Source organism: Limulus polyphemus, unplaced genomic scaffold (genome assembly GCF_000517525.1).
Source record: "Limulus polyphemus unplaced genomic scaffold, Limulus_polyphemus-2.1.2 Scaffold3643, whole genome shotgun sequence".
In the NCBI taxonomy this organism is placed as follows: domain Eukaryota; kingdom Metazoa; phylum Arthropoda; class Merostomata; order Xiphosura; family Limulidae; genus Limulus; species Limulus polyphemus.
In genome coordinates this window covers 21,245-42,473 of record NW_013669253.1, presented here as the reverse complement: position 1 = coordinate 42,473, position 21,229 = coordinate 21,245, and the positions used below count along the sequence as shown (strand labels likewise).

General features: G+C 31.6%; 1 protein-coding gene across 2 annotated transcripts; it reads left to right on the top strand.

Annotated features, from left to right (window-relative positions):
* Nucleotides 1-525: 525 nt before the first annotated feature.
* On the top strand, nucleotides 526-19,922 carry LOC111088377 (neuronal acetylcholine receptor subunit alpha-2-like). 2 transcript variants are annotated; one of them, XM_022398310.1, is made up of 8 exons: nucleotides 526-873; nucleotides 4,149-4,297; nucleotides 7,883-7,927; nucleotides 10,483-10,592; nucleotides 11,309-11,477; nucleotides 15,520-15,661; nucleotides 18,091-18,330; nucleotides 19,046-19,922. In XM_022398310.1, exons 1-8 carry the CDS (start codon nucleotides 801-803, stop codon nucleotides 19,423-19,425), a joined length of 1,308 nt encoding a protein of 435 aa, XP_022254018.1. In that variant the 5' UTR covers nucleotides 526-800; the 3' UTR covers nucleotides 19,426-19,922. The 2 variants fall into 2 exon arrangements, with proteins under 2 accessions (XP_022254018.1, XP_022254019.1); XM_022398311.1 differs by having other exon boundaries at nucleotides 18,091-18,325; nucleotides 19,046-19,099.
* The last annotated feature ends 1,307 nt before the right edge of the window (nucleotides 19,923-21,229 follow it).

The window sequence follows — 21,229 nt, the reverse complement described above, 5'->3', positions numbered from 1 at the left end:
TATATATATATATGTACTTGTTACAACTCTAGTATATACATACTTGTTACAACTCTCTATATATACTTGTTACAACTCTAGTGTATACTTGTTACACTTATATACTACTTACAATTCCAGTTGGCAACTCTAATTTATCTACTATATACAATTATTGTTTGTACACTATTTAAAACTCTGTTGCTTAGTAATGTTTCTTCAGTATTTCTGAGAAAGATTTTTTTAAATTTGTTTAATTTCATCAACAACAACAAAATATATTACTTGAGACTGATTTATTTCTTCCTAATAATTTGAGAGTTAGTTTTCGCTACCGTAATGTTAATTATATTGACTGCAGATAATAAAACAAGGTTAATGTATTAGCGGGTTTTGTTAGAGGAGGTGGTTTTTGAAATTTAACCCTCAGTACCAGCAGTCCTCTTGTTCCAGAAAACATCCACCCACCAGTAGTTCATAAAAGGTCAGTCTAAGCTGGTAATCAAGAGTCGACGGAAAGGATGTTTCTTCTAGAATGTACTCACCTACTATAGTGTTTTTCTGTATTGCTAACAGGAGGATCGTTTCGTGCTTAGTGATATAAGTATTCCGGTTCTGATTATTTATATATCTTATGCTATATATAACCCGCTAAAAACTTGAAAATTTGAAAGTTTGAAGAAAGAGATTTTGAAATATTGGTAAAAGTTTTGATGATAATCCATAGACGACGAAATTTGAGGAAAAAAAGAAGAAGATAAAATCAATCTCATTAATTGACACTGACTTAGATTTTACAGTGTTTGATAAAATATACTGGAATGTCTAAAAACGGACCTATCGTGTTATTCGTTTTCATCTTCTCTCTTGGTTTCTACACTCTTTGTTTTACAGGTTTGTTTTTCCTATAGTAATAATTATTACTTATGTTTTTTGAATAATGCGTTTTCCAAGTCTTACAATAAGGTTTGCTTAGAGGCTAAATATATTTTCCAGAAATATCATTTATTTACTTCCAATTGGTAGACTCATTTTATCATTCTTCTCGTTCGTGGTATTATATATATCTTCGTGTTATCTTGTCAAACTAATCAAACACTTAGTATTGAATTTTTTTATTATTATTCAGAATATTATATTCATCTAGTAGTGTTGTTGTTCCTTTAAGTAAAAAAAATGACATTAACATCATATTATCTCTCGTATTATCATATTATTGTATTGATCTTCATGTGTTAGTCAGCATTTTATATTAATAATGTACTGTTTGAATTGTTCTAGCCAAAGATATTGTATTATTCTTGTATTATTCTCTTGTACTAATCAAAACATTAAATTGATTTTGTATTGTTCTTGTTGCTCTAATTTAAAACTTAGTACTAATAATATTTTTCCTTTATGTTATTTTTTGACGATATGATATTGTTATTGTTGCTATAGTAAAGCTTTATATTAATATTGCAGTGTTCTATCTGCTTTAATGCCCAAACATCCTTGTCAAAACTTATGTTGTTTTTATATATAAGAATTATTATAGAAATAACAAACAATTCAAAGATATATAGGATAATTTTTTCTGATTTTACAGAAAGAAATAGTAACATAACGAGTACACTCAATCTTGAGGAAACTCCATTTTTATTTGCCTGAGTTTTATGTAGAATAGATCCCTTCCCTTGTTAGCCTGAGTCATGTATAGATTCGAATCTAAGCTATTTTTTGCGTCAGGTTTAGATAAAATCAAATTTCAGTCCTTGTTTTATACAGTGCTGATCCTAGCAATTATTAGCTTCATAGTTATGTGGAATCAATCTTAAACCCTTTTTAATATCAGTCCAATCCCTTGTAGGCATCAGACTTATACAACACGAAACTTAGTCGTTGTTACTGTCAGTTTTGTATATCACTGACGTCAGCCCTTATCAGAATTAATCATATACAACGTCAGTCTCCAACCCTTTTAAGCATCAGTTTCAAACGTATTACATTTCTAAAACATAGATAATCAGCCTTGTACATCATTGAACTTCAGTTCATATTAGAGTATTGTACCGAATCGATTCTCAGCTGTTGTTAGTCTTAGCCGTAAATAGAATCGGCTCAGTGTCCTTGTTAATATGAATCTTATATACAATTTATTTCTAGCCCCTGGTAGCATCAACAATATACAAAGTTCACCCTAGTTTTTTTACTACTATTCTTATGCATTATCAACTCGCAACCATTGTTAGCCTCATTCTTATAGTGAATCTATTCCTAATCTTTATCAGTATTAACCTAATATTGAATCAAACTCTGGATATTTAAACACCAGTCTTCAATTGCTTATATTTCATTCTTATACCTTATCGGCTTTATACAGCAAAGAATTTCAACCCTTCTCAGTATCTTACACAATACTGACTCCCAGCTCTTGCTAGTCTTAGTTTCATACAGAAAAAAACTCTAAACCTTTGTTAGCTTGAACATAATATATAATAAACTACCAATTGTTATTAGCTTTAGCCTTTTACAAAATCGATTCTTACCTCTAGTAAACCTTATACAGGCTTCCAGCGCTTGTTGGCCTCAGCCTTATACAGATGTTAAGCACTTTAAATTATAACGATTTTGGAGCCTCACAATGTCGTTATAGTCCATATCACCACGTCCGGTTATGTTCTGTCTGAAGGCTGTGTATTTTAACAATAACCCTACAGCGTAATTTCATTTGCAAAAGGCTTCATCGTAAGGTTGTCATGGTCAAAACCCATCATTGTCCCTGCATGCCTTCCATATTCTGTCTAGTGTACTAGGATGACAGTATTCCAGTTCCCGTTTCAACAGTCCGATCAGACAGAAATACATAGCTATTTCATTCTTCAGCATCTTGAAGTATGCAACTATTGAACGGATATGTCCTGGAAGCACCTTCTGTGCACGTAACTTGTGTCACTTCTCCAGATGGAGATCCTTCTTGATTATGTTGCGCACTGTTGTCTACGAACTATGTTCCTGTCACTTTTTGTTTACCATGGCTGAGGTATGGCATGTTGCAGGTCTCTTTCTGAATGGTTATGATGCCCAAAATTCACCTTCCTACGTTTTCCGATGCCATTAACTGCAAGGGATACTTAGCAATCCCCAATCTGAATAAATGTTTATTATTTGAGTGTATGAATATTTTGCGACCGAAAGAGTTGTTACATACCCTTCCGAAAAGCGATAAATTTTCGGTGGTGTAATAATACTTATGTAACGTCAAGCAATATCAAAATGCAGTTCTGATACATTCCATTCCACTACATTGTTACAAAGGCTGTGGATGTTATGTGACTTGCTGATTTACATATTCAAATTTGTTGTAATATAATGCATTCAGCCCTCTATACAAAATGGACTGATGTCATTTTTTGTTCGCTTGTTTGTTGTTAAATCATAAGCTACCCAATGGGCTATCTGTGTTGTGCCAACCACGGTTACAGAAACCCGGTTTTTAGATTATAAGCCTTCAGAATTACTGCTGAGCCAATCGGAGGCGCTGTTAGTCTGTTTTAGCGCACTTTTATTTTTGAAATGACTACCAGCCATTGATAGTGTTAGTTTTATACAGCTACATACTATTTAAAGTTCTAGTCTGCATACAACTCTAGTCTGACTAAAGTTTACAACTCTAGTCTGACTAATGTTTACAACTCTCAACTAACTACAGTTTACAACTCTAGTCTGACTAAAGTTTACAACTCTAGTCTGACTAATGTTTACAACTCTCAACTAACTACAGTTTACAACTCTAGTCTGACTAAAGTTTACAACTCTACTATGCGTACTGTTCTAATCTTTACAAGTTTACAAGTCTCAATCTCCAACCATTCGGTGCTCTTTAACAATTCATTAAACTGTTTTATCCTTTGATTAATTTCACGGGTATTCAAAAACAAACTTCTAAGTTAATATAACTAAGGTTTACCGCTAAATTTGTTTTCAAGAAATTGTTTTTAATCACGTGTTATTTTCTTATTTTCCCATTTACTCTAAATGTTTAACGTTTCACCTTTTATAAGTTTATTAAAGCATGTTTACAGAGTTACTTAGAAAATTGTATTTTTGAAATACTTATTTTATTTAAGTTTTACGTTTTATTTTCATTCTACTCTTATGCCTATTACAAACATAATTATCTATTACAGAAAGAACAGAGGAAGAAAACCAAATTACTGAAACCGAGCTAATAAACCAGATTCTCAAGAAGTTAGACAAAAACATTGCACCACCAGGGACGTACAATACCACACAGAAAATATCGTTCTTATTTGTGCTGTTGTTCATTTTAGACCTGGTTAGCAAATATTAATATTAAGAATTATAATCAGATTATAAACAAAAATGTTCACACTGAATGGAAATAAGGTCATGGAGGGATTACTTTTTGTTCGTTATTTTGTAAGGAATATCATGAAATACTTATATGTTTAATACCTGATAACTAGACATCATAAGTCATAATCAAAATAATTTGTGGTATAGATCTCGACAAATATCAACCATGACATTACATGTTATACTGAGCACTTCCATAGATATTAATCAGAGAGTGAACAAACAAGTGACAGTTAAAAAAAAGTTATTTGTGATAAACATCCGAACTGAATTATAAAAATGACACGCTAATTAGACGAGATAAAGCTAATAGGACGAATATTTTGAACATAATACCATTATTCAAAAAACAATATAAGTCGCAAAGCTAATGTGGGCGAGAAAATTCCGTATCAAAAGGTATAATCAGATATATGTGAGATTAAAAAATAGATCAGCAACTTCCAACGTTTTGGAGATAGTGGATCAACTTCTCCAAAATCAAGCGCCTTTTAATGAATTAAAAACAAAATGGTCATATTCGAAATCAAGCACCTTTTAATGAAAATTAAAAACAAATTGGTCATATTCGAAATCAAGCACCTTTTAATGAAAATTAAAAACAAATTCGTCATATTCGAAATCAGGCACCTTTTAATGAATTAAAAACAAATTGGTCATATTCGCTATAATTGTTAGCTTTCCAACAAACACCTAACAAAAATGTCCATGTATATGTCCCCTCTTCTTCCCCCTTATATTGTTGATTAGCCAAGTTGATAGAGTGACCATATTATTAAAATTGGTGATACAATATTTTCATTTATTGACTATGGATATCTCATATAGAGTCATTAGAATTTAATTACTTATTTGCTTATCTGAAATGTTAAATATTAAGTAAAAAAGATTTCAGATCTTATAACATTCCTAGGAGTAGAAACTTCCTTTTTCTGGAGGGATTTTGCTTCTAAACTTCCTTCATCAGGTATTTCAACTCCAACAAAGCTTCAATCTGTAAGTTTTAGCGATAATATAAGAGTAAATCGATACATACTGTATAATCTGGAAAAGTAAACATTACTATGTTCAAACTAACAATAAATACATTTCATTTTAAAATCAGTTGATACTCCAGGTATTCTGTTATCTAAAAAAGGAAAAGAATTAACACTTTGTTCTTCTATTGTAAATTTAATATTATTGTGTTAACTGTTCAAGTAACTTAGGAATTCCTGAATATCAAATTTATTCTTAAAAACTACAGATGTATTATCAACATATCTTCTATAGTATAAAGTTTTAAACCGTTTGGGTCAGTTTTCTAACAACCTTTTTTCACGATGACTTAAAAATAAAATTGCTAAACCTGGTGCAATTCTTGAACCCATAGACACCTCACCAAGTTGTTCATAATGACAACCATAAACAAATTGGAGTTTTGGGTGACAAATTCTAATAGTTTAATATAAACAGGCTTAGTTATACCCCTAACAGCATCAGAAGTTTGATTTACTTGATTTAACGGCAAGTTTGTATATAAAGACTCAATGTCTAGACTAGTAATATAGACAGGTTCGTCAAAAACTAATTTAGACACCTCTTTGGAAAGCTCATAACAATTTTTACCGTAAATTGACTAAATTTATTAGTTACATAAGATTCAAAGAAACCCACTAAAAAATCCGCTAATCTATAACTGAAGGTTATATAAGTGACACAATTGGTCTAATAGAACAATTTAATTTACGTATTTTAGGTCTAATTTTGTTATAGATAACTTCCGATATTAACCCTTCTTTTTAATTTTTAACAAACAATTCTGTAAAAATTTTTCTGTTGGTGTTTCTAATCTCTTAAATGTAATGTTATCATTTAAAATAGTTGAAGCTTTATCTACATAATATTTTCTATACAAAATGACTACACAATTACCTTTGTCCGGTTTAAGAATTACTAAGTTATCCAGTGAACTAAGATATTTTACAACCAAAAATTCTTCTTTAGATATTTTTTTTTGAATTTTCTTCGGGTCAAAACTATAATATCCTGAAAGCGATAAACCTTAATTTTCCGTAAGTATGTCATCAGTAAATCATTTTCTTCAGCTATTGGTACACGTTTTAATTTCTGTAATAATTGTTCAAAATTTTAAAAATATTCCACACAATCCAATTTTTTAGGAGTAATCGAAAACTTTAAGCCTCTTGATAATACCTTTTCTTCGATTTGAGTTAACCGATAATGTGGAAAATTATAAATAATCTGTGTAGAGTTTTCTAAAAAAGTAGACACACTAAACTTCTCAGGCTTTAATTTATACATCTTTTTTATTTATTTTAACCTTATTTTATTCAAAATTTTATTTTTTCAACATTCGATCCCATTATGCAAATGTATAAAATCTAAATTTAAGACCACTTCTTTTAAATTTACTACAGCATTCACCAATTTCTTTTGCAACTGTTTATGTACTTTCAATTTGTATGTCAATTCTTTTGTGAAAACCTATAATATTTAGTAGATCTTAAGTTGCAGTTAGTTAATTTAAACTCTAAAAACTTTGGAACCAAAGGGTATTGTACACATTCATTTAAATAATTAACACGCAATCTAGGTTTATGTAATTCTAAATAAAGTTTATCAACAATCCTAATTTTTTAACACATCTTCATTATATCTGTTCCGAATAATAGGAAAACGTAGTCTTAGGATAAATAATATAATTATTGATATTATACACATAATTACTCATTAATGATTAAACTGCTACAAAGTTATACAACACTAGACATTAAAAGAGAGAGAAAAAAAATCTCACAATAACATAAATACAATAAATATATATATACATACAATTAAAATATTCTGAAATTAAAATCACGCACATCTAGAACCTTCTTGGAAGTTCTACAAGACTGTTCCTCTTCACCAATTCAAAAATATTTTCTATCCTGTTCATAACAATGCATATGGGCGGTTTAAGTAAAACCGAAAGCTTGCATAATGTTCTTTACCTGGTTCACGTTCAGTACGGCCAAGCTCTGAGCAACGATGAAGTTATCGAACAGTTGGGACACAGTCTACTGTTTTATAGTTCTGTCTAGTTAGCGTTTTCAGCCACAATTTGTTTGGCTGCAGACGTGTTTCATCTCGATTGTTATTCTTGATAGACACTGAAAATAAATGTTTTTGAAAAGGCATTCAAAGAATTTGCCTTTGGTGAAGACACTCGTACTACACGTGCAACAACTAAAATGCCCCTTTTAAAGTTGTAAAGTTATTTCCTTTTATCCATTTTTTGGATATAATTACATATCTGCACTGATAAAGTTCAAGTAAACAAATTACACATCAAATGACCAGTCACTTTGGCACACACACAAATAAAAGGATTATTCTACGAACCGGCCAGTCAGTGTATGTGTATTAATATGTTCATTTACTTTTCTCATCTTGCTAGTATTATCATAAAAAAAATTCATCTATATATGGTTGAAATTCGACAATAAAATAAGTAGTCAATTCAAGTTATGACTGATAATACTATGTTGTTTTTGTCTAGGAGGAGAAAACTGGGATTCTTAGTACAGTAGCAGTACCAATTATGGTGAGTACTAGATAGGTAAATAAGGAAATCCCAAAACTAATATACACACTTATTTTCAAGCCTATTCTATCTCAGCCTTTGATAAACATATTCAGGCTATTTTTCAAAAGGAACGTTATATGTAAAAACCTTAATGGAGTCTTTGACGAATTGCAAATATAATTTGTTTGTTGTCAAGCACAAAGTTACATAATGGGCTATCTGTGCTGTGCCCACAACGAATACTGAAACGCGGTTTTTATCGTTATAAGTCTTCAGATGTTCCACTGATTCACTGGGGGGGGGGGGGCTGCAAATATAAAATTAATAATAGAATTGTGTTTTTCCGTCGAAAACTATCAAATCCATAAAATTATAAATAATTTAACGATACGAAACATTGTGATTAAGCTTATGATAAGTATGGCGAATCCGAGAATACGATGCTCATTTTGCTAGTAAAATAGTGCTGGTATTCACTGGGCTTCACAAGTTTATTATAAAAGTCTTTTAAAACAAGAATATTTAACTGTAAGGAATGATTTAATGTATTTTTGAGATTTTTATTACTTATTGTACAAAATGTTTTCCCCCATGGCTGTACAGGTTATAATAACTTACAAACTGCAATGGGTCAAGCGTGACTAAAGTGGTTATCGAACCTGTACTGTGAGTCCAGTGATTCATGGTTTGCTTCCTGTTGCCGCAAGCACGTGATCCGCACTTCTTGGGCCAGATTGTGTTATAACAGTGATTGCTAAATCCCACTATTTGGTAGGACGAGAGTGTTCTCAAGATTTGGCGGTAGGTGCTGTTACCTAGTAGCCTTCTCTGTCTTGTCTATCAGCTTGAAATTATGGACGGCTGTGCACATAAGCTCTATGTATAGTTTTGCGCGAATTTTCTAAAAACGAAACAAATTACGCGATTACATTTAAATCTAATGGTATATTGTTACAATGGTTTTTATTGTTGAGCGAATTCTTTTGAATTATTCGGTAAAATGAATAATGGAAAACTCACTCCGCTTAACGATAGCAAAATCGTTTTATATTTTTGTTCCAATGTTAGCGTACCCGACGTTCATCGTTTGGCATAACTTCACTAGTAAATTAACTGTAAAAAAAAAAAAAAGAAACTTACCACTTTTCTAATTTCATATCTGTTCTGTTTCGTCTAAACGGAATATTCACAGCACCGAACTAACTCGCTGGCAGCTATAGGCAAGTTGACTTAACCGTGCACTATATATATATAGGCTACAGTAATATAAAGCACCTGTACATATTCGCTACAACTGGACAACTTGCTGGTAATAATATACCGGTACGCAGATAAGAAGGTCTAAGGAATGAGTCGCGAATTATTGCTAAACGCATTGTGACAGTGACAGTAAACCCCGTTATTCGCTTAAGTGTAAGTGCATGCATGGGCTGTAGGTGCTACTTACTGGTTGACCTCCATCTTATTAATAGTTCTGAGTCAGAAATGGTTATATGCTTGAATACTGATGTATTTAGCCTAGTAATTTAGCCCATATATATCGCATAAGATGCGTTCAAGTTAAACTAACATTTAAATATTCGCTAACATTTTCCCAGAAGAAACTGTAGAATCATATTCAGAACGCAAAAAGAACATATGCATTTCATATTTCATTTCATGAGTTGTATTATAAAAACATCCTAAAATAAATGATAATAGGAAAAATAGCTTATTAGGTAGTACAATCCTTAGTTCTTGGGGAGTGGACATCGGTTACGATTATCTTTTTTCATTTGTTTATTTGCTTTTTGTAAAGCCCAAAGCTACACAATGGGCTATCTGTGCTGTTCTTACCACGAGTATCGGAACTCGGTTTTTAGCGGCGAGAACCCTCTTATTTATTTCTATTCAATATATATGTGGTAATTACTTACATATTATTGCAAATATTTCTGAATAAAAAGTCTCAGTTACTAATGGATTATTGAAGCCTAAGAGAAATCCATTAAAATAGAAATATAATGTCTTATAGACTTTTCTTATTCGTTATCTAAACAGTGTAAACTATAATAAAATTCACAAAACTTCTGCCGAGATCAACAACAAAAAATATAAAACTTTAGCTTAGTTTGTGAATTTAGGACTAATCTAAATCTCCTAAGTTGGTCTAATCTCGAAGTGTTTGATGTTAAGCGCTAAGCTATACAATGATCTATCTGTGCTGTGCCCATCACGGGTATCGAACCCCGATTTCTAGCGTCATGAGATATTACTGAGTTTGCGGCAGAAAATATTGTAAGCAGCGATAGTACCCAACTGATGAAGAAGTGTTTTCTAATCTTTATAAATAAGAACCTAAGAACAGTATATTTAATTAGCCATTCTCATTACCATGTTGACTTTCATTTATTTTTGATCTAAGTAGGTAGCTTTCTCTGATTGGAAGTTAATATTAATATATAACTGTAAACAATCTCGCCTCACCCTGCTTTAGAATTAGATCATAATTCACGCGTACAATATCTTATTCAGTATATATATAACATTATACACGACTCAAACAGTTACAATAACTTTGTATTCCTCAATAGTTCTGGAAAGATGAACGTTTGTTTTGGAACACTGAGGAAACCAACGGCATTTGGTACATTCGTATCCCTAGAGAGAATATTTGGAAACCACAATTCTCTGTTCTTAATCGGTAAGGTATTTAAAATATCATTAGGAAGTTGTGATCGAAAGAATGCAGAACGAAACTAATTTAAAAGTAACATATACATTAATGACTATAGATTGGTGTAATAAGCTGACTAGAATTACTTAATGTTATATATTAATGTACCATAAAATCAACATCTATAATAACTAGTATGCACTGAATCACTAGTTAAATGTCCTTACTTATATTGATTTTTATTCGATTGTAGTTCCAGACATATCTCAAAGGTTTCGACAAACTTAGAAGATTTAAGACAACAATGAAACATAAAGTCATTTTACCTTGAAAATATTAAAAACAACAACATTTTATAATACTAAAAACAATAGGATTTATACTCACAGACACTAAAATAGCTAGAATAGCTAGATGTGAATTGTAACAAACTGCATCTTAATAAGGGCAAGTACTCTAACTTTGTGGTCTTTAGAACTTTGCAGTTTCTTTGTAGACTAATAAACATAATCCATGTTGATTTGTTTCAAACCTCAGATTTATTTGAGACAGACACGTGTTTTACAAAAACAATTCAGATATTATTTTGTTTGTTTCCCGAAATAGAATAATTCTAAATAAATTGGTTTTATTTTTTAAAATGTTATGTATCTGCGTTCTCCATTGAGAAATATTATCTCATTAAAGAGACTTTGACACGCGTATTTATTAGTAATGGTGTAAGCTTGATTCTCCGCTTACAGTGGAAAGATGGAAGAGACAGGCACAAATAATCCGATTCTACTATCCTCTGGCGGAACTTTAACCAGCCCCTTCCTTGAAAATATATATTCAGTATGCGTTCCGGATCTTCGGTACTTCCCGTTTGATCAGCAGAATTGTGATATTATCTTAGGCTCTTCGGAACTAGAGGTAACAACGCTTCTTGTTGAATCTGATCACATCTCACAACAAATGCTTTACCTTCTTAACATATTGATGATGAACGTCATTTTCTTTGTCATGTACGTCACTACCAATTCATTATCTTTTTACTGCATTTGTGCATACGGTCATTTTTCTGTGTGTTGTATACTTCAAGACAAATTATATACTTTTTAAACGTGTTTCTGGAGAACGTCATCTTTCTTATATACGCATCATGAAATATTCGTTATATTCTTAACGTTCTTGTCATACACGTCATTTTTATCGGTTGTTATATACTGAAAAATAAATTATGTTCCTTCATCGTTTGTTATATAGTTCAAGACAACCCCCACCCCCCACCCCTTCTTAACGTGGTGTAGGTGATCTTGTATTCTTTCTTCTTTTTTTTTTTTAACAAGAAAAATTATTTAACTTTTTAATTAACGTGTTTGAGGTGAGCAACATTCATTTTGTTTCTGATATATTCATGAAAAGACTCATTCTTTACCTTTTTAACATGTTTCTGGTATTGGTTATTTTTTCTTTTTGTTATCTATTTCAAGACTAACTCTTTCACTTGTTAACGTGTTTATGATGAACGAAATATTTCTTATGTACTTTACATGTTAGTGATGAACGTAATCTTCATTGTTATACACATCATGACAAATTCTTTATCTTCTTTACATTGATGTAGTGCATGCTATCTTCTTTGTTATATATTTTTTCTTAACGTGTTTATATATTTGTTATTTACGTCTTTTCAATAAACTTAACGATTTTGTTCATACTGCAAGATGAGATATTTTTGATGCTATTTTTATAGAAAAACTACTTCGATGTAGGAAAATAGCCCATAAATCTGCATTTAATAGTTTGAAATGTTTCAGTATAGGGGAACATCTATTGGTTAACTGAGAATTTCGAGGAGGTTAAATGTTGTTTATGCACGATAATGTTAACAACTCTTTAACTTATATTTCTTTTTTAAAATTATATTTATCATTTAATAAAAGTTAACACAACATCCGCAAAATGTTTCTTGTCGTTTTCATGAAATGGAAAATAACTAAATATATTATTTCATTTTTTTTTCGTCATTTCATATCTAGGTCCTTTGGATATGGATATATCCAAATGGATATATCTAGGTCCTTTGGATATGGATATATCCAAATGGATATATCTAGGTCCTTTGGATAACCTTATCTAAATACACTCGTTATTTAAGTCAGAAATAAAGAAAATCTGTCCCATTATCATTAGAACTTATATCATTTTATACAAGTTTACATTAAAACTTTACACTTGTTTCTCTTTGAAAGAAAATTTACACTAAAATCACTGAAAACAGATAACCAAAGAGAACGGCCTCTTTTATAAGTTATTACTAAAAAGAAACCACTTTTTAATTCGATCTGTTTTTAGCCTAACAGTTAGAAAATATTAGTGATACAAATTCGGTTGTAAATAGCCTATACTTTTAAACGTGTAATCAAAATATCTGTTATTATATATAAATGAAATATCTTGAAGTCGACAAAATTTTTTAATAATAATTTAATAAAAAAAACATTTTGTGCTATGACCATTAAGAAATAACCAGGGAAAGAGATGGGAGTCACTTTGATTTAGCTTTAGTAAGAATAAGCATTTGAAATTACTTATAAATTACACTCGTCGTAATCAATCCAGTTCTGACAGAAAATGCACATCCTTTAAAAAGGTACAATCCAGTGAAAATAGTTCCAATAAAGATATACTAGTGATAATGAAGAAGTTATGAGGGATAACAGATACAAACGAAGTAATAACTCTGCTAACGTTGGTGACTCTAAGTAGGAATGTAATACGAAAATACCTACTGGAGATATATGTGGCCTAGGCGTCATTTAGGGATTAGCATATTTGGTTGCGGATCGCAAGGTAGTGAGTTCGAAACATGGTGCCCCTAAACACGATCAGCACTTCTAATTATAGATGCATAATAAAAGTAACAATTCGTCAAGTTTCTTTATCCAAAAAGCCAGAAAAAGCCGTTATAAAGACAAGTGCTATCGTCTGGCTTCCTTTCCTCTGGTCAGTAGCTGAAAATTAAGAAAGACTACGTCTGAATCCTAATTGTCTCTGATATATATGTTTAGTTTATAATATACGACTTGTTTTGAAAATTCTAATTCTTGAGACTCATCAGCTCTTGAAAAAGACCGTGCCCAATTGCCATGTAGTTACAAGCCTTAATTGATAATACTGAGACAGACGCAAGCTAAAAACTGACAACTATCATCTCATAGAAAAGCTTTAGAGAAACTAAGGCAATAGTATTCGACAAATGAATCTCACAAGCATTAGAAAACATTTCAGAGAAGAGCACTTAAAATGAGTAAGACTGTTTCAGCAACTTCAGTATCATCCCATTCTCAAGTACACCACGAAGCAAACAAAAATAGTGTGGTATAAACAAAACTCTTGAATGGATCGACTGCAGATGATGTCTGAATTTAGTAAATGAAATAAAGTAATCACGAAAAACTCATTAGTAACTCATATAAAATAATATATTAAGTTTATATACACCGTTACTAACTTATAATAACTAAAACAGGTTAAGACAAATGTACAAAAATTAGTAAAAGAAAATCGTAGAAACCATCAGAAATTAAAAGAAAAAAAGATTAACAGCGTGTGGGTCTAAATATCCTGGCATTGTAAAAAGTCTCACAATCTTTACACTCAACATCCCTGATACGGATGAGAGCCCCATAAAGATACCTGAACACCCAGAAAAAAACAACAACACCGGTTGTGAATTGACGTGAAACAAAACAAGAGGACTTTACCTTTACACAGTGATGATGTTTTTAAAGTAAACTAGTTCGACTCTATTGGAGAGTCTCACTGCGTATTTATATCAAGTTATGAGTCAGAGAGGACTTTTTTTTATAAACATCTCAATACCAGAGAAAAGCACTATCATCTGGGTCAAAACGTAATTAAAATCCACTCAGGTGGCTCTCTTTGGTTAATGAGATATGGGCCATATTTTCTGATATTTAAAAATTAAATTTATACCGGTTGTACAAAAACTCGTCTATAAAATATAGTCCAAGTACGCTATTTTTCATTGTTTCGATTTGGTTAGGTCATGGCAAACAGGCTCTGTGGTAAATTTTGGATGGCAATATTATAATCCGTGTAGAAGATCCTACTAAGTGATAGGTTAATTAAAATATAACTCTTTGAATAAATTTTAATAAAATTACGTTCCAACAGTAGAAAATCATAAATCATTACTGAACTTGATTCATTCACCAGAAAAATGCTTCCTCAGGAGATCAGCCAATATGGCGATGCCTATTGGAAGTTATTTTCTTTAACGGTCACCATTTTGTAATTATGTCTTGCGCATATAGTTCCCGACATCTTGAGGTCAAGGGTCACAGTCAAAGCATGAATAGGTGGAGGTATACTACTATGTGTTATTTAGGGAAAAGAAATATTTTTTTGTGTTAATAGTTTGCAATATTTGAGATAGTGTGTGAATATCCAATTTTAGATATAGATTACAATCAAATGTAATTTCATGAAAACAAGATCAAAATATTTACAACAAAGTTAAAATACTTTTTTTTAACTAAAAGGATCCAAACATCCATTGAATTATATCAGATTATTTATTGTGAGGTTCCAATAACTATTCTAAATATCAGAAAAGGTTTTTAAATGAATTCATTACATATCCATTGTTGTGAATATTTAGATGTAATAAACTTCAGTAATATATTTATTTTTGTTCGTTTTTAGATTCCAGTTTAAAACTTCGGACATTTAACAACGAAGACCTTTAGTGTGTGTGGTTTCTTTCTACATAATTAATCGGTTCATACGGATTTAAACATTCGAAATTAACTTACGGATTCATACTGATTCACAGGTTCATACATGATTTGCAGGCAAGACTACATGGTAGTTAAAATACTGGATTTATGCCACAGTAATATTAAAAGCCGTTAGATCTAAAAGTGTTCTTTTTCTTACATTTCAGGCTAATATGTTGAGCATTGAGCCTCTTAATTGGTTACCAAATTTGGAACACCATATTATTCTAAAAAACTATACAGAAAATAATCGTTGGCATCTTATGAAAGCAAAGATGGAATACCGCAATCTAGATTACATGTTCTCAAGTAAGTTGTTTAGGCTGTCTTAATGGATATATATTACGTGCTTAAACTGTAAAGTGTATAATCTAACTCAACATGTATCTTTTAATTTAAAGAAACCGTTACAGTAAGACTGCAAAGACTTTAAAAGTTTTAATTTTGTCTGTTGTTGTTTGTTGTAAAGCACAAAACTACACAATGGGCTATCTGTACTGTGCTCACCACGAGTATCGAGCCCGGTTTCTATCTGTATGTACCCAAAGACTTAACGCTGAGCGACTGGGGGTATAATTTTGTCTGACCACACACATGTTTCCAGCAAGCAAGTTGGCAAATAGAATTTGATTTGTTTCATTGCGAATTCACGACCATTCGACAATGCGAGGACACCATTGGTGTAGATATAGTTGGAAGAGCTAGCAAATATATTGATACTGTTTACAGGATAATAATCAAGGATTAAGTATATTTATAGTCAAAGTTGTTTTAGAATTATTGTTAATTATGAACTAAAGATCTAATTAGGAAGAATTTGGTTGTTTACTTCATAAGGGTTTAACCGTCTCAAATTTTGAACTGATAAACTAGAGGAAAAAACAGCTACTTAACAGCACCGACCGCTAACTCTTTGGCCACTTTTCTCTGACAGAATAGTTAAATTTCGCTGTCACTTCTATATACGTCCATTGCTACAAACTGCAGTCTGAGTTCAATAATTACTAAGCCACGCATGAATGGAAAAATGAATACAATGACAATCTTAGTATGAGCGAGGCTCAAAGGAGCAGGGTAATCAAACCCCACAGCCATCAAATAGATTGTGCATTTCAGAGGTTCTAGTCTCCACCCTCAGATATATATATATATATTAAACTAAGCATCGTATTAAGTGTCCATCTTTTAGTTCAAGGGTTAAAACTCTGCAAGAGCAAAATATCAAAAAAATTATGTTATGAATAGTGAAAAACCTCAGGTATAAAGTTATTTGTCTTGTTTGTACTAAAGGTCAGCAGTGGATGAGGTATGATTTACAATGGTATTGATTGTGCTTTAAGATACGTATCTTATTATTTAATTAGACTTACATTTCGCAATAAAACTTTTTCTGTTGAAAATAATCAAAACAACTGATATATATAAGTAAAGTTTCTCTGTGGGACAACGTTAAAATTCGGGGCTCAATCCCCGCGGTGAACACAGGAGATAGCCAATTGTGTCTTTGCCCTAAAAACACACACGCACAGTATAAGTAACCATTTTAATGACACTGTATGAGGTAAGAACAATGAAGTAATGAAATATGTGGCGTTACAGCCGTCGTTAGTTAAGAAAGATGAAATAATATGTAACATAACCCCTGCTGCATCAGGTAAGAACAATGAAGTAATGAAATATGTGGCGTTACAGCCGTCGTTAGTTAAGAAAGGTGAGGTAATGTGTAACATAACCCCTGCTGCATCAGGTAAGAACAATGAAGTAATGAAATATGTGGCGTTACAGCCGTCGTTAGTTAAGAAAGGTGAGGTAATGTGTAATACAACCCCTGCTGCATCAGGTAAGAACAATGAAGTAATGAAATATGTGGCGTTACATCCGTCGTTAGTTAAGAAAGGTGAGGTAATGTGTAATATAACCCCTGCTGCATCAGGTAAGAACAATGAAGTAATGAAATATGTGGCGTTACATCCGTCGTTAGTTAAGAATGGTGAGGTAATGTGTAATATAACCCCTGCTGCATCAGGTAAGAAAGATGAAGCTGTACGACATGTGGCGTAACACCCACAATACAAGGTAAAGAAGATGAAATAATAAAACATAACCCCCACTGTATCTGTTAAGAAAACTTTAATTGTTACGCTATTATCCTAAAAAACAACAAAAACATTAACATAAAATAATTGAAAGTGGGTGGTTCAAACTTCAGAGATTAGATTATCAAACACAAAGTTTTTTTTTTAATTATTCAAGTGCAAAAGTGTTATTTACAATTATTAACATTTGAACTGTGGTTTATTCGTCCCTTCCTTACTAATTTTTCCACCCAAGAACCAAGTGGGCGTCTTTAGGTTTTTTGCACACTAAATGTAATGAGATATGGTTTGTACAGCCTTTTTCCCGTCCCCACCCCCAAATGGCTCAGCGGTAAGTCTGAAATATTATAACTCTAAAAACAGCGTATTGATACTCGTGGTGGGGAGAGCCCAGATAACCTATTGTATAGCTTTGCGCTTAACAACAAGCAAAAAAACGATGTTTGTTGTTGTTGTTTTTTCAATGAATCAATCAATATATAATTTTTCATATAACACAAGTTTAATTTCCCAATTCCCCTGGTTCCTGAGAATACAAAATGCCTTGTCAGGAAAGGGTTAAAGGTTTTGCACTTGTGATCTATGAAAACTCAAATAACCTATGATATAAAAAAAGCAACTAATTATAGACTTTTCGTATAGATTCCAGCTACCATGCTGTTGTTGTAACTTTCTCCATCAAGCGACGGACTCCAGCGCTAGCTCTGTGTGTACTGACCCCACTATTACTTAGCCTCGTTCTCAGCTTACTGACCTTTTGGATTCCTCCTACGTCATCAATGAGGTCAGCGGTTGCTGTAACTGCCGTTTCTGCAACTTTTGGAGTTCTTCTAACGTTAGCACACATACTTCCTTCTACGGCAACAAGCCGTCCTATGTTAGGTATTTTCTGTGTTCATCTAAATTTGGGATTTAATGCTTAATGTGTTGTAGGATAGTTAAAGGTGTTAGTTTATGTTATATTTAACAGCTGCTTGACTTATCTTTCTTAGCAACTACAGTGATGTGTTCAAAATTGTTTGCATATTATTTTTTTTATTAAGAATGAAATAGGAAAGGAACAACATTCTTTTCATAAAAAAAAGTTGTATACAAAGAAAAAAAATCAAAAGGGTATTCTAAATGAAGAAATAAACGGGAGCCCATATTGAATCCATGGTCAATCTTTTTTCATCACCTTGTGATACATCAATTGGAATTAACATGAAGAAAGATATAATATATAAATATGTACTAAATGATGAATAAACAATAAAATGTTTCCTGGTACAATTGATATAAATAAGAAACTGGTTTAAAAGAGGGAATTTCAGTATACATATAAGATGCAATTAATAATACAGAAAAGTCTTATGTTGTTTTTATAAATTAGAAATAAAAAAAAAGTATTGTGAACATTAATAAAGACCAGAAAATAAAATAGAATTCACGCATGACGCACGAAAAATATAAACGTGGGCTGCTTACAAATTGAAATTATTTAATGTGTAAGTAATGTAACATTTCTTATGCCATGGTTTAACTTTAATATTTTCAGTTTTATTTTTTTCTAAGTTACATTTGAACTAATGATTATTCTTATATTTTTTACACCCAGTTGATTTTGTAGCTGCATCGCTGATGGTGGCGCTTTTGTCAGTCATTCATACGGTCATGGCATTAGCAATCAGAAAACTGGATGTTTCTTATCCACTGATTTTTGAGCAACTGAACAACCTTCCTGATTGGTTGATTCAATTTCTCTGCATTTCAAACTATAGAGAGGCTAAGGAAGCAGAAGAAAGATTTCTGGTCATGGAAAACTATACAGATGTTCAAGAAACACCTTCCCAAGTGCCAGAAGATACAGACATCTCGACACGCAATAAAGATCGAATAAAATGGAGAGTTTTCATGCTAGTAATTGATCGTTTTTTTTTCTGGTTTTATGTTTTATTCAGTGTCGTTCTGTTTATCATAATTCTCTCTTCCGAATAATCAGAAACTTTTATACATCTAAATTTCCTTTAGTAATATTCCAAATATTCAGGAATATCTCCGTTTCTTTTTTGTGCTTGAAAATTCACAGAAACATAGTGGTAATCTGTGTTGTGATAGAGTTTCGCCAGCTTTAAACCAAGGGACAACGCATGTTCGGGATTCATGTCATTTTGTTGTCAGAAGCAGTTTTTAAAAAGTTAATCTGACTGAAAATCCAGTAGAAACAATTCCAGATTATGTATGACCACAGGGTTGTCTTTAGAATGAGAAATGTGATTGTAAATGTGAAACAATAATTAACTGTATGTTATATAATAATAAAATTGACTACTGGAGTCGCGGGTTTAACTTCATTATTTAGTTTGTTATAATTTTAAGAGTTTAATGTAATAAAACACTCGTTTAAAAATTAGCTTCTTTGAACATTGAATTTTCAGCTATTTCTGTTATTTCTCAATGAAAACAATAAACCTGTTCAACTAACATCTGTTATTTCTTGATGGAAACAATAAACCTGTTCAACTATCATCTGTCATTTCTTGATGAATACGTTAAAACTGATCAACTGTTTCTGTCATTTCTTTTCGAAATATGTTCAACTATCATGTTTCCTTTCTTAATGAACACAACAGAAATGTTCAACTATCATGTTTCATTTCTTTAGGAATTCATTAAAAAAATCAACTATATATGTCATTTTCTGAAGAACACAACATAAATGTTCAACTATCATGTTTCATTTCTTTAGGAATTCAATAAAAAAATCAACTATATATGTCATTTTCTGAAGAACACAACATAAATGTTCAACTATCATGTTTCATTTCTTTAGGAATTCATTAAAAAAATCAACTATATATGTCATTTTCTGAAGAACACAACATAAATGTTCAACTATCATGTTTCATTTCTTTAGGAATTCAATAAAAAAATCAACTATATATGTCATTTTCTGAAGAACACAACATAGATGTTCAACTATCATACTTCATTTCTTTATTAATACAAAAGAAAAGATCAACATTCAACTCTGTAATTTATTTTTGAATACTAGCGTATATCTCGTCAAAATTGATGGGGCAAGTACTACCACCCCACCGTATAGTATACTCTAACCTCACCTTTCATACTAACTGAATTATATTTTGCGAAATCTAGATTCACCAATAAAGAGGCAGAAAAGTGCAGTCGAGGTAGTCAAACGGTGGTAAATTCCTTTGTGAGCCAATCAAAATTAAGATCATTTGTGATATGAATTCGTGGCATATTCATAGAATAATTATTTGCAACAATCAGTTAGATTAACAACTTCTAATATATAGAAAAGCCAATGCGTTTTGGTCACACTACGTTCCAATGATGTCTTTTATGTCATGTTGCTTAGCAACAAAACTATAATCTAATATTGTTGTTAGTCTATGTACTGAATGTATAAAATGAAATGTATAGACAACAAAACTGGAAAAATATTTATTGATTTCATAATTTAGAGTCTCCGAAGTTTAAGTAGTTTTTTTTATCAAAAACGTTGGTGATATAACAAAAAATAGCTTAATTCAGAAATTATTTAATTTAGAATTGAATCGATATTTTTATCTTCATGATAAATGTCTCCCAGTGACACCGCGGTATGTTTACGGATTTAGAACGTTAGAAACAAGGTTTTGATACCCGTAGTGGGCAGAGCACAGATAGCCCATTGTGTTGCTTTGTGCTTAATAACAAAAACAATTCATGATACATTTTATGCACTTGGCTCCAGGCTAGGTGATCACACACTACGTCTTTACTTTAGGCTTAT